The sequence below is a fragment of the Coregonus clupeaformis genome, chromosome 20, assembly GCF_020615455.1.
Source record: "Coregonus clupeaformis isolate EN_2021a chromosome 20, ASM2061545v1, whole genome shotgun sequence".
NCBI lineage: Eukaryota > Metazoa > Chordata > Actinopteri > Salmoniformes > Salmonidae > Coregonus > Coregonus clupeaformis.
In genome coordinates, this window is record NC_059211.1 from 11,042,363 (window position 1) to 11,059,507 (window position 17,145).

Below are 17,145 nucleotides of genomic sequence, written 5' to 3' on the forward strand. Positions count from 1 at the left end.
ATGATCATGAGAACGGTGAGGAATTAGCCCAGAACTACACGGGAGGATATTGTCAATGATCTCAAGGCAGCTGGGACCATAGTCACCAAGAAAACAATTGGTAACACACTACGCCTTGAAGGACTGAAATCCTGCAGTGCCCGCAAGGTCCCCCTGCTCAAGAAAGCACATATACAGGGCCGTCTGAAGTTTGCCAATGAACATCTGAATGATTCAGAGGAGAACTGGGTGAAAGTGTTGTGGTCAGATGAGACCAAAATCAAGCTCTTTGGCATCAACTCAACTCGCCGTGTTTGGAGGAGGAGGAATGCTGCCTATGACCCCAAGAACACCATCTCCACCGTCAAACATGGAGGTGGAAACATTATGCTTTGGGATGTTTTTCTGCTAAGGGGACAGGACAACTTCACCACATCAAAGGGATGATGGATGGGGCCACGTACTGTCAAATATTGGGTGAGAACCTCCTTCCCTCAGCCAGGGCATTGAAAATGGGTCGTGGATGGGTATTCCAGCACGACAATGACCCAAAACACACGGCCAAGGCAACACAGGAGTGGCTCAAGAAGAAGCACATTAAGGTCCTGGAGTGTCCTAGCCAGTCTACAGACCTTAATCCCATAGAAAATATGTGGAGGGAGCTGAAGGTTCGAGCTGCCAAACGTCAGCCTCGAAACCTTAATGACTTGGAGAAGATCTACAAAGAGGAGTGGGACAAAATCCCTCCTGAGATGTGTGCAAACCTGGTGGCCAACTACAAGAAATGTCTGACCTCTGTGATTGCCAACAAGGGTTTTGCCACCAAGTACTAAGTGATGTTTTGCAGAGGGGTCAAATACTTATTTCCCTCATTAAAATGCAAATCAATTTATAACATTGTTGACATACATTTTTCTGGATTTTTTTGTTGTTATTCTGTCTCTCACTGTTCAAATAAACCTACCATTAAAATTATAGACTGATCATTTCTTTGTCAGTGGGCAAATGTACAAAATCAGCAGGGGATCAAATATTTTTTCCCTCACTGTATACACTACCAGTCAAAATTTTGGACACACCTACTCATTCAAGGGTGTTTTCTTTATTTTTAAATTTTTTTTACATTGTAGAATAATAGTCAAGACATCAGAACTTCGAAATAACACATATGGGATCACGTAGTAACCAACAAAGTGTTAAACAAATCAATATATACTTTATATTTGAGATTCTTCAAATAGCCACCTTGATGACAGCTTTGCACACTCTTGGCATTATCTCAACCAGCTTCATGAGGTAGTCACCTGGAATGCATTTCAATTAACAGGTGTGCCTTCTTAAAAGTTAATTTGTGGAATTTATTTCCTTCTTAATGTGTTTGAGACAATCAGTTCTGTTGTGACAAGGTAGGGGGGTATACAGAATATAGCCCTATTTGATAAAAGAACAAGTCCATATTATGGCAAGAACAGCTGAAATAAGCAAAGAGAAATAACAGTCCATCATTACTTAAAGACATGAAGGTCAGTCAATACGGACAATTTCAAGAACTTTGAATGTTTCTTCTAGTGCAGTCGCAAAAACCATCAAGTGCTATGATGCAACTGGCTCTCATGAGGACCACCACAGGAATTGAAGACCCAGAGTTACTTCTGCTGCAGACTATAAGTTCATTAGAGTTGCCAGCCTCAGAAATTGCAGCCCAAATAAAGGCTTCACAGAGTTCAAGTAACAGACACATCTCAACATCAACTGTTCAGAGGAGACTGTGTGAATCAGGGCTTTATGGTTGAATTGCTGCAAAGAAACCACTACTAAAGGACACCAATAAGAAGAAGAAACTTGCTTGGGCCAAGAAACACGAGCAATGGACATTAGACTGGTGGAAATTTGTGAGACACAGTGTGGGTGAATGGATGATCTCTGCATGTGTATTTCCCACCGTAAAGCATGGAGGAGGTGGTGTTATAATAATAATAATAATAATAATAATAATAATAATAATAATAATAATATGCCATTTAGCAGACACTTTTATCCAAAGCGACTTAGTCATGTATGCATACATGTTTACGTATGGGTGGTCCCGGGGATTGAACCCACTACCCTGGCATTACAAGGGCCATGCTCTACCAATTGAGCTACAGATGACCACTTTGTTATGGTGTGGGGGTGCTTTGCTGGTGACACTGTCTGTGATTTATTTAGAATTCAAGGCACACTTAACCAGCATGGCTACCACAGCATTCTGCAGCGATACACCATCCCATCTGGTTTGGGCTTAGTGGGACTATCATTTGTTTTTCAACAGGACAATGACCCAACACACCTCCAGGCTGTGTAAGGGCTATTTTACCAAGAAGGAGAGTGATGGAGTGCTGCATCAGATGACCTGGCCTCCACAATCCCCCGACCTCAACCCAATTGAGATGGTTTGGGATGAGTCGGACCGCAGAGTGAAGGAAAAGCAGCCAACAAGTTCTCAGCATATGTGGGAACTCCTTCAAGACTGTTGGAAAATCATTCCAGGTGAAGCTGGTTGAGAGAATGCCAAGAGTCTGCAAAGCTGTCATCAAGGCAAAGGGTGGCTATTTGAAGAATCTCAAATATATTTTGATTTGTTGAACACTTTTTTGGTTACTACATGATTCCATGTGTTATTTCATAGTTTGGATGTCTTCACTATTATTCTACAATGTAGAAAATAGTAAAAATAAAGAAAAACCCTTGAATGAGTAGGTGTGTCCAAACTTTCGACTGGTACTGTATGCACATATAACTAAGAATAATGTGGCAGATAGTAAACAAAATCAGCAGCATATGTCAAAGTTAATTAAAAAAGGGTCAATGTAGATAGATAAATAGTTAACCAAATAGCTACCTGGACTAACTATTATGTCTTATGGCAGAATCTGTTCAGGGTCCTGTTGGTTCCAGACTTGGTGCATCGGTACCACTTGCCATGCGGTATCAGAGAGAACAGTCTATGACTTGTGTGGCTGGAGTCTGACAATTTTTAGGGCCTTCCTCTGACATAAAGAGGTCCTGGATGGCAGGGAGCTCTGCTCCCTGTTATGTACTGGGCCGTACACACTACCCTCTTTAGCACCTTGCGGTCAGATGCCATGCAGTTTCCATACCAAGCGATGATGAAGCCAGTCATTGCTCTCATTGGTACAGTTGTATATATTTTTGAAGATCTGAGGGCCCATGCCAAATCTTTTCAGCCTCCTAAGGGGAAGAAGTGTTGTCGTGCCCTCTTCACGACCGTGTTGGTGTGTTTTGGACCATGATAGATCCTTAGTGATGTGAACACCGAGGAACTTGAAGCTCTCGACCCGCTCCACTTCAGCCTTGTTGATGTGAATGGGGCCACGCTCGACCCTCCATTTCCTGTAGTCCACGATCAGCTCCTTTGTCTTGCTGATGTTGAGGGAGAGGTTGTTGTCCTGGCACCACACTGCCAGGTCTCTGACCTCCTCGCTATAAACTGTCTCATTGTTGTCGGTGATCAGGCTTACCACCATTGTATTGTCGGCCATCTTAATGATGGTGTTGGAGTTGTAAGTGTCCACACAGTCATGGGTGAATAGGGAGTACAGGAGGGGACTAAGCATGCACCCCTGAGGGGCCCCCATGTTGAAGGTCAGCGTGGCGAATGTGCTGTTGCCTACCTTCACCACCTGGGGGCGTTATGTCAGGAAGTCCAGGATCATGTTGCAGAGGGAGGTCTTCAGTCCCAGGGTCCTTACCTTAGTGATGAGCTTGGAGAGGACTTTGGTGTTGAACACTGAGCTGTAGTCAATGAACAACATTCTCACATACTGTAGGTATTGCTTTTGTCCAATGTGGAAAGGGCAGTGTGGAGTGCAATAGAGATTGCATCATCTGTGGTCCTGTTATGGCAGTATGCAAATTGGAGTGGGTCCAGAGTGTCTGGGATGATGGTGTCGATGTGAGCCAAAGCATTTCATGGCTACAGATGGGAGTGGTCATTTAGACAGGTTACCTTGGTGTTCTTGGGCATAGAGACTATGGTGGTCTGCTTGAAACATGTACATATTACAGGATGGGTCAGGAAGAGGTTGAACATGTCAGTGAAGACACTTGCCAGCTGGTCAGACCATGCTCTGAGTATGTGTCCTGTAAGTCCGTCTGGCCCTGCGGCCTTGTGAATGTTAACCTGTTTAAAGTTCTTACTCACATCTGCTACGGTGAGCATGATCATACAGTCGTCCTGAACAGGTGGTGCTTTCACGCATTGTTCAGTGTTGCTTTCATCGAAGCGAGCATAGTTCTATTGTTCAGCATATTGGAATGGAGAGCAGAAGAGTTAGAGAGGCCTCAGCTAAATTGGACAGAGTTCAAACCACACAGAGACCATTTTTATTTAACCTTTATTTCAACAGGGAAGACATTGGTCTCTTTTTCAATTGCAACATACAGTGGGGAAAAAAAGTATTTAGTCAGCCACCAATTGTGCAAGTTCTCCCACTTAAAAAGATGAGAGAGGCCTGTAATTTTCATCATAGGTACACGTCAACTATGACAGACAAATTGAGGGAAAAAATACAGAAAATCACATTGTAGGATTTTTAATGAATTTATTTGCAAATTATGGTGGAAAATAAGTATTTGGTCACCTACAAACAAGCAAGATTTCTGGCTCTCACAGACCTGTAACTTCTTCTTTAAGAGGCTCCTCTGTCCTCCACTCGTTACCTGTATCAATGGCACCTGTTTGAACTAGTTATCAGTATAAAAGACACCTGTCACAACCTCAAACAGTCACACTACAAACTCCACTATGGCCAAGACCAAAGAGCTGTTAAAGGACACCAGAAACAAAATTGTAGACCTGCACCAGGCTGGGAAGACTGAATCTGCAATAGGTAAGCAGCTTGGTTTGAAGAAATCAACTGTGGGAGCAATTATTAGGAAATGGAAGACATACAAGACCACTGATAATCTCCCTCGATCTGGGGCTCCACGCAAGATCTCACCCCGTGGGGTCAAAATGATCACAAGAACGGTGAGCAAAAATCCCAGAACCACACGGGGGGACCTAGTGAATGACCTGCAGAGAGCTGGGACCAAAGTTACAAAGCCTACCATCAGTAACACACTACGCCGCCAGGGACTCAAATCCTGCAGTGCCAGACGTGTCCCCCTGCTTAAGCCAGTACATGTCCAGGCCCGTCTGAAGTTTGCTAGAGTGCATTTGAATGATCCAGAAGAGGATTGGGAGAATGTCATATGGTCAGATGAAACCAAATATAACTTTTTGGTAAAAACTCAACTCGTCGTGTTTGGAGGACAAAGAATGCTGAGTTGCATCCAAAGAACACCATACCTACTGTGAAGCATGGGGGTGGAAACATCATGCTTTGGGGCTGTTTTTCTGCAAAGGGACCAGGACGACTGATCCGTGTAAAGGAAAGAATGAATGGGGCCATGTGTCGTGAGATTTTGAGTGAAAACCTCCTTCCATCAGCAAGGGCATTGAAGATGAAACGTGGCTGGGTCTTTCAGCATGACAATGATCCCAAACACACCGCCCGGGCAACGAAGGAGTGGCTTCGTAAGAAGCATTTCAAGGTCCTGGAGTGGCCTAGCCAGTCTCCAGATCTCAACCCCATAGAAAATCTTTGGAGGGAGTTGAAAGTACGTGTTGCCCAGCGACAGCCTCAAAACATCACTGCTCTAGAGGAGATCTGCATGGAGGAATGGGCCAAAATACCAGCAACAGTGTGTGAAAACCTTGTGAAGACTTACAGAAAACGTTTGACCTGTGTCATTGCCAACAAAGGGCATATAACAAAGTATTGAGAAACTTTTGTTATTGACCAAATACTTATTTTCCACCATAATATGCAAATAAATTCATAAAAAATCCTACAATGTGATTTTCTGGGGAAAAAAATCTCATTTTGTCTGTCATAGTTGACGTGTACCCATGATGAAAATTACAGGCCTCTCTCATCTTTTTAAGTGGGAGAACTTGCACAAGTGGTGGCTGACTAAATACTTTTTTTCCCCACTGTAAATACGGCACCAGAACATCACGATTACATGTATTTTGAATTTTGCATTAAAACTAAAAGCAGATTTACCTAGCTCGGTGGAGACCCTAGGAACCTCAATCCTATGAACAGGTTAGGCAACTCAGGTGTCTATACTTCAACAGCAAAGTTAGATAAGACGGAAGTTTATGAAGTAGGGCCTTGTAAACAAAAAGGGAGTGATGTAGATATCTATGGGTCTCTAACAAAGTCCAGCCAACCTTTTGATGCAGTGATGAGTATCAAAACTGTCACCTGTAACAAAATTATGGGCACTATGGTAGATGACATCAAAAGGTTTAAGAGTAGTAGCAGCTGCACTTTGATAAATAAGAACAGAAAAAGAACAGATAAAAGGTTGACTGAATAATCTGCTTCTTATTGCTTAGATAACAGCACAATCTATTTATGTAGATAAAGCCCAATTTAAATCTTAGCTTCTTAACCAGCTCATCTATATGTTTCATTAAATATTGAGGTTTATTGAAAGATGGCACCAACGGAGAAGGGCGACATCTTCCGAGTTCCAACCCAACTTTGCTATTTAATGACTTATCGTGTTTATCTTTTTTTTTTTTTTCTGTACAGAAAGTTCATACTATTATCACATACGTGACTCACCACCTGGATTTGGTCTTATGTATCAACATTTGAAATTGTGTTTTTTACATTAGATAAAAGTAGAGATTCAGAGCTACAAAAATGGTATATCATACACTGCATTTGAGGAACAATGAGAAAGTCATTCTGCATTGAAAGTTGATAAACTTGTAAACTCACCTTTGAGAAAATGGCATTTGAATGTTTTGGTATGTAGTGAAGAGCTCTTCTTTGTCTACACCCATTCAGCATCGTTCACACCCTCTTAAGCTTTAGTCCCACCTATCTCATTTTGCTCTCGGAGTGTTCAGAGCGCACACTTGATGCTCTGGTCAATGATTTGTTTACCTCTGGATAACATGAAAACAGCCTAATAAGCTCTGCTGGCAACAATTTAATTATGCTCTTTTGCCGATTTTTACTGACACCGGCCATATTCAACAGGTGTTATACGCTTTAGCTTAAGACATGTAGCTAGCTAAACAATGAACCTAGCTAGGTAAACTACGTGCAAGATCACATATGTCACGTCACGTTAGATAACGAGCCAGCCAGCTAATGTTAGCTAGTTAAACAACAATGAACATGGTGGCAAATCATGTCGTTACTACCCTGCATGAATTTGCTAGGAGCTAACCAACCAGGTTCAATGTTAGCTAGCTAACATTAGGTTCTAACTAGCAAAGCAAAGAGCTCTGGGATACGAATAATAACGTCATACACGTAACGTTAGCTAGGGAGCCAGCCAGCTATCGTTAGCTAGTTAAACAACGATGAACATAGTGCCAAATCATGTCGTTACTACCCTGCATGACTCTGCTGGGAGCTAACCAACCAGGTTCAATGATAGCTAGCTAACATTAGGCTCTAACTAGCAAAGCAAACGGCTCTCGGATACGAATAATAACATCATACACGTAACGTTAGCTAGGGAGCCAGCTAGTTAACAGTACACTTTAGCTTGAAATGAAACCACTTTCTGTCATGCCATGCCACGGTTGCCCTTCCTTAACATGTAATCCAGAGACGGGTGTTTTCTCCATCTCTTTAGCTATCATACTCTAATTCCACTGATTTCAAAACTTCTGACATCAGATCGACAGTTACTAACCTTGATTTCGACTTCAACTCTGACTCACCTGTTCCCGTTCATACCGAACCCTATTTCTTTGTTCCATGGGCTACCAAAATGCCACAGGCGTAAACGCGGGAGACGAGGTGGAGTCCTAGGGAATTTGAGGCATAGAGAAAACAAAATGGCACTCCCCTATGTTCTATTGGGAAATGTCCAGTCACTCGAGAATAAGAAGGATGAGCTTCGTTCGACAGTCTCCTATTATAGACTTGAAATGCTGCAATAGTATATGTCACTACTGAAACGTGGCTGGATGATGACGCTATGCACTTAGTACTTGGTGGATTCTCCATGCAGCGGCAGGATCGGACAGTGGCTTTGGGGAAAATGAAAGGAGGCGGTGTGTGTTTTTTCATAAATAACAACTGGTGTGCTGCTTCAAGTGTGAAGGAAATCTCGAGCTTTTGCCCACCAAATTTAGAATACCTCATGGTAAACTGCAGACCCTTTAATCTACCAAGAGAGTTCTCATCTGTAATTATCACGGCTGTCAACATTCCTCCACAGGCCAACTGTGGCACTCAACGAACTGTATGGGGCCATAAACAAACAAAAAACCACTCACCCAGAGGCAGCGTTTCTGGTGGGCGGATACTTTAATGCAGGGAGACTTTAAACCGCCCTACCTCACTTCTACCGACATGTCTCCTGCACCACTAGGGACGCTAAAACTCTAGACCACTTTTATTCTGGCCAGAAAAACACATAAAAGGCCCTCCCTCGTCCTCTCTTCGGCAAATCTGACCACCTGACTCCATTCTCCTGCTTCCTGTTTACAAACAAAAGCTCAAACAGGAAATACCAGTGATATGCTCAATATGGAAGTGGTTGGACGAAGCAGATGCGAGGCTACAAAACTGTTTTGCTAGTACAGACTGGGATATGTTGTGGGATTCATCCAATAACATTGAGGAGTTTACTACAACAGTCACATGCTTCATCAATAAGTTCATAGACAATGTCGTCCCCACAGTGACTATAAAAACAAATATCAACCAATAACCATGGATTACAGGCAACATCCACGCTGAGCTAAAGGCTAGAACTACCGCTTACAATGAATGGGACACGGACAAAGACACATACAAGAAATCACACTGCGACACAGCCAACATGCAAAAGGACAATATTTGAGGAAGGTGAAATCCTATTACACGCTCCTTGTATGTGGCAGGGCTTGCAATCGATAACGGATTACAAAGGGAAACCCAGCCATGAGCTGCCCAGCGATGCAGAACTCCCAAACGAGCTAAATGCCTTTTATGCTCGCTTCGAGGAATATAACACTGTGCCTTGCATGAAAGCCCCTGCTTTTCCGGATGACTGTGTCATCTCGCTCTCCGTGGCCGATGTGAGCAAAACATTTAAACAGGTTAACAACCCCGTGCACAAAGCAAGGTCTATACGGAAATGGTTTGTAGAGATCGGTGTGGAAGAATTTGACTGGCCTGCACAGAGCCCTGACCTCAATCCCATCTAACAACTTTGGGATGAATTGGAATGCCGACTGCGAGTCAGGCCTAATCGCCCAACATCAGTGCCTGACCTCGCTAATGCTCTTGTGGCTGAATGGAAGCAAGTCCCCGCAGCAATGTTCCAACATCTAGTGGAAAGCCTTCCCAAAAGAGTGGAGGCTGTTATAGCAGAAAAGGGGGGACCAACTCCATATTAAGGTTCATGATTTTGGAATGAGATGTTCGACGAGCAGGTGTCCACATATTTTTGGTCATGTGGTGTAGATTAAGTTTATAATTTTTAACAGATTGACCAATGTTGTTTATATAAATAGTGAAGAGAGCAGGTCCCAAAATCGACCCCTGTGGTACACCTTTATGTACTTCAAGAAATTCAGACTTAACCCCAATCAATCACGATGGCCTGTGTTCTATCACTAGAGATGTCCAGCTGGGACTATTGATATGACTCAGGGTTGGAGTTGGGTCTTATGAGGAAGGGGCTCCCGAGTGGCGCAGCGGTCTAAGGCACTGCATCTCAGTGCTTGATGCGTCACTACAGACCCCCTGGTTCGATTCCAGGCTTTATCACAACCGGCCGTGATTTGGAGTCCCATAGGGCGGCGCACAATTGGCCCAGCGTCGTCCGGGTTTTGCCGGTGTAGGCCGTCATTGTAAAATAATTTGTTCTTAACTGACTTGCCTAGTTAAATAAAGGTTAAATAAAAAATTAAAAAAGGGGAGTTGTTTATTTCACCGTTTTGGGAAGCCTTAGATGGCTGACATTAAACACTGGGAGTGTGGAAAAGCTTCCTAAGAGATACATATCTCACAGGTTAAATTAAATATACAAATGTATTTGAAAAAGCTCTTAGGATTTCACTGCCCAGAAACACCCATAATGATGGGAAGAGATGTCCAGCTGGGACTGTTGATGAGCTACAATATCCATTATTATTTTCAAAATTCTTCAAGCTCTGTCAAATTGGTTGTAGGTCATTGCTAGACAACCATTTTCATGTCTTTCCATAGATTTACAAGCAGATTGAAGTCAAAACCGTAACTCGGCCACTTATTCACTGTCTTCTTGGTAATCAACTGCAGTGTAGATGTGGCCTTGTGTTTTAGGTTATTGTGCTGCTGAAAGGTGAATTAATCTTCCAGTGTCTGGTGGAAAGCAGACTGAACCAGATTTTCCACTAGGATTTTACCTGTGCTTAGCTCCATTCCATTTATTTTTTATCCTAAAAATCGTCCCAGTCCTTAACGATTACAAGCATATCCATAACATGATGGAGCCACCATTATGCTTGAAAATATGTAGAATGGTACTCAGTGATGTGTTGTGTTGGATTTGCCCCAAAATATAACGCTTTGTATTCAGGACATAAAGTTTATTTCTTTGCCACATGTATTGCAGTTTTACTTTAGTCAGTAGCGGTGCTTAGGTAAAATCACTGGGGAAGCCAGTGCTCTATAACCCATTCGTTCATATGCCACCATGATGAGCTATCATCACCAGAGGACAACTTCAGACTTTTCCCTATAACTTTTTCAAATTGATTCTATGAATATGAGCAAAGTAAACTCAAAAACAGTGATTCTGTCTCCAATTATATCACATTGCCACATACATTACAGTATAGTACAATAGACACAACTGAATACAATTCAAACTATTACTGTATGTCAGTTTCAATTTTATTTTTTACGCTTTTTTGTCCCCTGTTCCATCGCAAAACAATTAGAGTGGGAGGGTGCACTGTGGGTCAAAGATTCAAAATGGTAATCTGGTTTATTTTATGTTTCTTTTGCTTTGCAGTTCCTCCCAAGATCTATGACATTTCCTCTGACATCACGGTAAACGAGGGCAGCAATGTGTCGCTCATCTGCACAGCCAGTGGGAAACCAGATCCCACCATCTCCTGGAGACACATAACCCCATTAGGTGAGTTCACTTTACAGGAAACACTCTCACATACCTGACACTAATGGACAGGAATTGCTTTGTGCACTGCTGTTTATGGTTTGTTTAAAATAATTTAAGGTGAGGCACCACACACACTAATATACACATTTTCCCCCCTTAATCATATCACAATGAACTTTACTAGTTGAATATAGACAGCAATATAATACTTTTTGTATTAGCTACAACTTCTCTGAAATATTGTATGAAAATATGCAAATGAGGCAATAACTTATTAAATATGCACGTATTTGCATATACCGCAAATCCATTTATCTGGACACTGGATGAAGTCAGCCTAACTATTTTAGTTTCACTATTTTAAGAAACTCCAGGACCGGACTTGGATTGAGCAGATTGTGGATATATACTTCTTTCATCTTTCAATCTGTAAAATACTAAAGACATGTACATAAACTGCATTTTTGGCACATATTTCCAAAGAAAATGTTATCTAGAATCAAAATTTGACAACATATCAACAATTCCCTCTATACAAGTTTGGAGAATATATCTGTCACATTCGTTTATAGACGGGACGGACCAAGGCGCAGCGTGATATGCATACATGTTTATTTAAATGAATAAACAACCGACAAAACAACAAACAAACGAAACGTGAAGTCCAAGGTACACAAACAACATACCTAACACGGAACAAGATCCCACAACCCACTAGTGCCAAAAGGCTACCTAAATATGGTCCCCAATCAGAGACAACGAGCGACAGCTGCCTCTGATTGGGAACCACACCGGCCAACATAGATCTAGACGATCTAGATCTAAACCTAGAAAATACAACATAGAACATAATACACAGAAAATACACACCCTGACTCAACAAATACAAGTCCCCAGAGTCAGGGTGTGACAGTACCCCCCCCAAAGGTGCGGACTCCGACCGCACAACATAAACATAACAGGGTAGGGGCCGGGTGGGCATTCCGCCTCGGAGGCGGATCCGGCTCAGGGCGTGACGACCACTTACTCTCCGCCTCCCTGTTGCGCCCCTGGTCTGGTCTGGACCTCGGCGCGCTGCTTCCCCTCTCCTTCCTCCCACGAAGTACCAAGCCCTGTCTGGACCCTGGTGTGGGAGACCCCGAACCTGGAGAGGGGCTGACATCTGGGTCTGGACTGGAGCCGCTGACCGGAGCTGGACCGGGCACTGGTGGAGTGCACTGCACAGGCTCCGGACTGGAGCCGCTGACCGGAGCTGAACTGGGCACCGGTGGAGCGGACTGCTCTGGCTCCGGAGTGGAGCAGCTGACCGTCACCGGTGGAACAGGCACGGGCCGTGCTGGACTGGACACACACACCACTGGCTTGGTGCGAGGGGCAGGAACAGGCCGGGCCGGGCTGGCGACGCGCACCACTGGCTTGGTGCTAGGGGCAGGAACAGGCCGGGCCGGGCTGGCGACGCGCACCACTGGCTTGGTGCGAGGGCCAGGAACAGGCCGGACCGGGCTGGCGACGCGCACCACTGTCTTGGTGCGAGGGGCAGGAACAGGCCGGGCCGGGCTGGCGACTCGTACCACTGTCTTGGTGCGAGGGGCAGGAACAGGCCGGGCCGGGCTGGCGACGCGCACCACTGGCTTGGTGCGAGGGCCAGGAACAGGCCGGGCCAGGCTGGCGACGCGCACCACAGGCTTGGTGCGAGGGGCAGGAACAGGCCGGGCCGGGCTGGCGACGCGCACCACTGGCTTGGTGCGAGGGACAGGAACAGGCCGGACCGGGCTGGCGACGCGCACCACTGGCTTGGTGCGAGGAGCAGGAACAGGACGGGCCGGACTGGCGACGCGTACCACTGGCTTGGTGCGAGGGGCAGGAACGGGTCGGGCCGTACTGGGAACACGCACCACTGGCTTAGTGCGGGAAGCAGGAACGGGCCGGACCGGACTGGCGACACGCAACCACTTGCTTGGTGCGAGGTGCGGGACTGGGTTCCTTTATTAACCCCCGCTCCTTCTGCTGCCTAACCAGCTCCTCTCGCCTTGCCTCTACACTTTCCTTCTCCCTTTTAGCCTCCTGTAGCACCTCCCTCTGACCGAATAACCGGGAGCCCCCACGAGTTAGGGAACAGAAACTCGTCGTCGTCGTCATCCTCCGACTCCTCAGTATAATACTGTTCCCACTCCTCTTCCCATGGTCGTAGGGACCCAATCTGAAAACCGACCGGGTGCAGTGGTCGGGGCTCTTCTCTCTCGCTCCCCGACCACACCTTTAGCCCCCCCAAAAAAATGTCTTGGGGCTGTCTCTCGGGCTTCCTCCTCGACCGGCATCCTCTGCGTTGCCGTTGCACCTCTCCTGCCTGGGTATCTACCTTCGCCCATGGCCCTTTCCCCGCGAATATCTCTTCCCATGACCACAATTTGCCCACTTGGGACATGGCTATTCGCTCCTCCTGGGCACGCTGCTTGGTCCTCGTTTGGTGGGATCTTCTGTCACGTTCGTTTATAGACAGGACGGACCAAGGTGCAGTGTGAAATGCATACATGTTTATTTAAATGAATAAACAACCGACAAAACAACAAACAAACGAACAAAACGTGAAGTCCAAGGTACACAAACAACATACCTAACACGGAACAAGATCCCACAACCCACTAGTGCCAAAAGGCTACCTAAGTATGGTCCCCAATCAGAGACAACGAGCGACAGCTGCCTCTGATTGGGAACCACACCGGCCAACATAGATCTAGACGATCTAGATCTAAACCTAGAAAATACAACATAGAACATACTACACAGAAAATACACACCCTGACTAAACAAATACGAGTCCCCAGAGTCAGGGTGTGACAATATCTAAGGATAACCACATGCAATGTGGTGTATGTAGATGCTTCTGAAGCTGAGAAAAATGTGTTGGCGTGTGGGAAGAGTCTTACTTTCAGGAAATAGCAGTTAAAGAAAGGTACAATGAATTTTGCCTACCAATCGCCAAACGCTTATTTAGACTCAATCACGACCTCTTTAAAGTAAGTTTCTACATACAGTCCAGTTTGTAACTTTCTCTATGAAATGGATTAAATAGATTACTCTCTCACCCATCTACACACAATACCCCAAAATGACAAAGTGAAAAACATTTTTTTGAATTAATTGCAAATGTATAAAAATGTAATATAGAAATGTCTAATTTATATAAGTAAAGTGAGGGAAAAAAGTATTTGATCCCCTGCTGATTTTGTACGTTTGCCCACTGACAAATAAATGATCAGTCTATAATTTTAATGGTAGGTTTATTTGAACAGTGAGAGACAGAATAACAACAACAAAATCCAGAAAAACGCATGTCAAAAATGTTATAAATTGATTTGCATTTTAATGAGGGAAGTAAGTATTTGACCCCCTCTCAATCAGAAAGATTTTCTGGCTCCCAGGTGTCTTTTATACAGGTAACGAGCTGAGATTAGGAGCACACTCTTAAAGGGAGTGCTCCTAATCTCAGCTTGTTAGCTGTATAAAAGACACCTGTCCACAGAAGCAATCAATCAATCAGATTCCAAACTCTCCACCATGGCCGAGACCAAAGAGCTCTCCAAGGATGTCAGCGACAAGATTGTAGACCTACACAAGGCTGGAACACACTACGCCGTGAAGGACTGAAATCCTGCAGTGCCCGCAAGGTCCCCCTGCTCAAGAAAGCACATATACAGGGCCGTCTGAAGTTTGCCAATGAACATCTGAATGATTCAGAGGAGAACTGGGTGAAAGTGTTGTGGTCAGATGAGACCAAAATCAAGCTCTTTGGCATCAACTCAACTCGCCGTGTTTGGAAGAGGAGGAATGCTGCCTATGACCCCAAGAACACCATCCCCACCGTCAAACATGGAGGTGGAAACATTATGCTTTGGGGGTGTTTTTTCTGCTAAGGGGACAGGACAACTTCACCACATCAAAGGGACGATGGACGGGGCCATGTACCGTCAAATCTTGGGTGAGAACCTCCTTCCCTCAGCCAGGGCATTGAAAATGGGTCGTGGATGGGTATTTCAGCATGACAATGACCCAAAACACACGGGCAAGGCAACAAAGGAGTGGCTCAAGAAGAAGCACATTAAGGTCCTGGAGTGGTCTAGCCAGTCTCCAGACCTTAATCCCATAGAAAATCTGTGGAGGGAGCTGAAGTTTTGAGTTGCCAAACGTCAGCCTCGAAACCTTAATGACTTGGAGAAGATCTGCAAAGAGGAGTGGAACAAAATCCCTCCTGAGATGTGTGCAAACCTGGTGGCCAACTACAAGAAACATCTGACCTCTGTGATTGCCAACAAGGGTTTTGCCACCAAGTACTAAGTCATGTTTTGCAGAGGGGTCAAATACTTATTTCCCTCATTAAAATGCAAATCAATTTACATTTTTGACATGCATTTTTCTGGATTTTGTTGTTGTTATTCTGTCTCTCACTGTTCTTTGTCAATGGGCAAACGTACAAAATCAGCAGGGGATCAAATACTTTTTTCCCTCACTGTATTCACACCCCTGAGTCAATACATGTTAGAATCACCTTTGGCAGCAATTACTGCTGTGAGACTTTCTGGGTTAAGTGCTTTTCACACCTGGATTGTACAATATTTGTCCATTATTCTTAAAAAAATTCTTCAAGCTCTGTCAAATTGGTTGTTGATCATTGCTAGACAACCATTTGCAGATCTTCTCTAAATGACTAAAATGTAAATGTTATTGTGCTGCTGAAAGGTGAATTCATCTTCCAGTGTCTGGTGGAAAGCAGACTGAACCAGGTTTTCCACTAGGATTTTGCCTGTGCTTAGCTCAATTCCATTTATTTTTTATCCAAAAAAAATTCCCAGTCCTTAACGATTACAAGCATATCCATAGCATGATGGAGCCACCATTATGCTTGAAAATATGTAGAATGGTACTCAGTGATGTGTTGTGTTGGATTTGCCCCAAAATATAACGCTTTGTATTCAGGACATAAAGTTAATTTCTTTGCCACATGTATTGCAGTTTTACTTTAGTCAGTAGCGGTGCTTAGGTAAAATCACTGGGGAAGCCAAGCCAAGCCAATAAAGAAGCAATATTACAACCTGTTGTGATATTTACGTTGTTTGCTCTATAACCCATTTGTTCATATGCCACCATGATATACAATAAGGCCGTGACAACAAAAATACAACAGTCACACAGTGGCGGAATAAATTCAACTACACATACATTTGTTTCATCACAAAATCGGAGAGCAGCATCTGTCCGGTGAAGGCCACAAAGCAAATATTGCACGTAACAAACAGTTATATGACCTGCAGCATTGTCAAGCAAGTTAATGTTTCTGACAGTTTACTAAACAACTACTGATTTAGAACCACATTTACCACAAGTCAGAACAAAGACAACAGGAGCATTGCCTCTGCTATTTCAGCACCATTTCAACTTAAATATTTAAACATAATCAAATCAACAAGGCTATATATGCTTAGTTTAATACACTGAAAAACTTAGATACCAAAAACAATTTAGTCCAATCAATGTTGCTAAATATCATGTGGCTGTCCGTGGTACTGATTTATGTCTGTGTGTATGTGTGTGTGTGCGCGTGATTGCGTGTGCAAGTAAAAAAAAGTGTACTCACCCTACTGGTAGTCTAGTTGAACGCCAATGCCATCTTCCCCTCTTTCATGTTGGCAAAACAGTCTATGGCTCTGTCATACAGTATTCTTTTAGTTTTTATTTTCATAGGCTACCTAGCCAAAATGCTTGCTAGCCTAACTTCCTTGCATGGGCAAAAATGAACCAGCTAAGTTAGCTAGATAGTTAACGTGAGCCTACTATGCTACATCTAGGCAACAAATTCAACTTCAATCGTCTCAGGACCTATACAGATAATTAAGTCAAAACCACAAGTCCAAATCCATATCTCCATCCATGGCTTAGGAAAGGGCCGATTTAGCAAGCTAGCTACTGCAGGACATCAACACAAACAGA

General features: G+C 44.0%; 1 protein-coding gene across 2 annotated transcripts in view; it reads left to right on the forward strand.

Annotated features, from left to right (window-relative positions):
- The window catches only part of negr1 (neuronal growth regulator 1), a 441,422-nt gene that overhangs the window by 234,156 nt on the left and 190,121 nt on the right, over window positions 1-17,145 (forward strand). For both annotated transcript variants that reach the window (XM_045205313.1, XM_041839104.2), the window contains exon 3: window positions 11,053-11,178. In XM_045205313.1, the coding sequence (XP_045061248.1) occupies window positions 11,053-11,178 (126 nt within the window). The remainder of the gene's footprint in view (window positions 1-11,052; window positions 11,179-17,145) is intronic.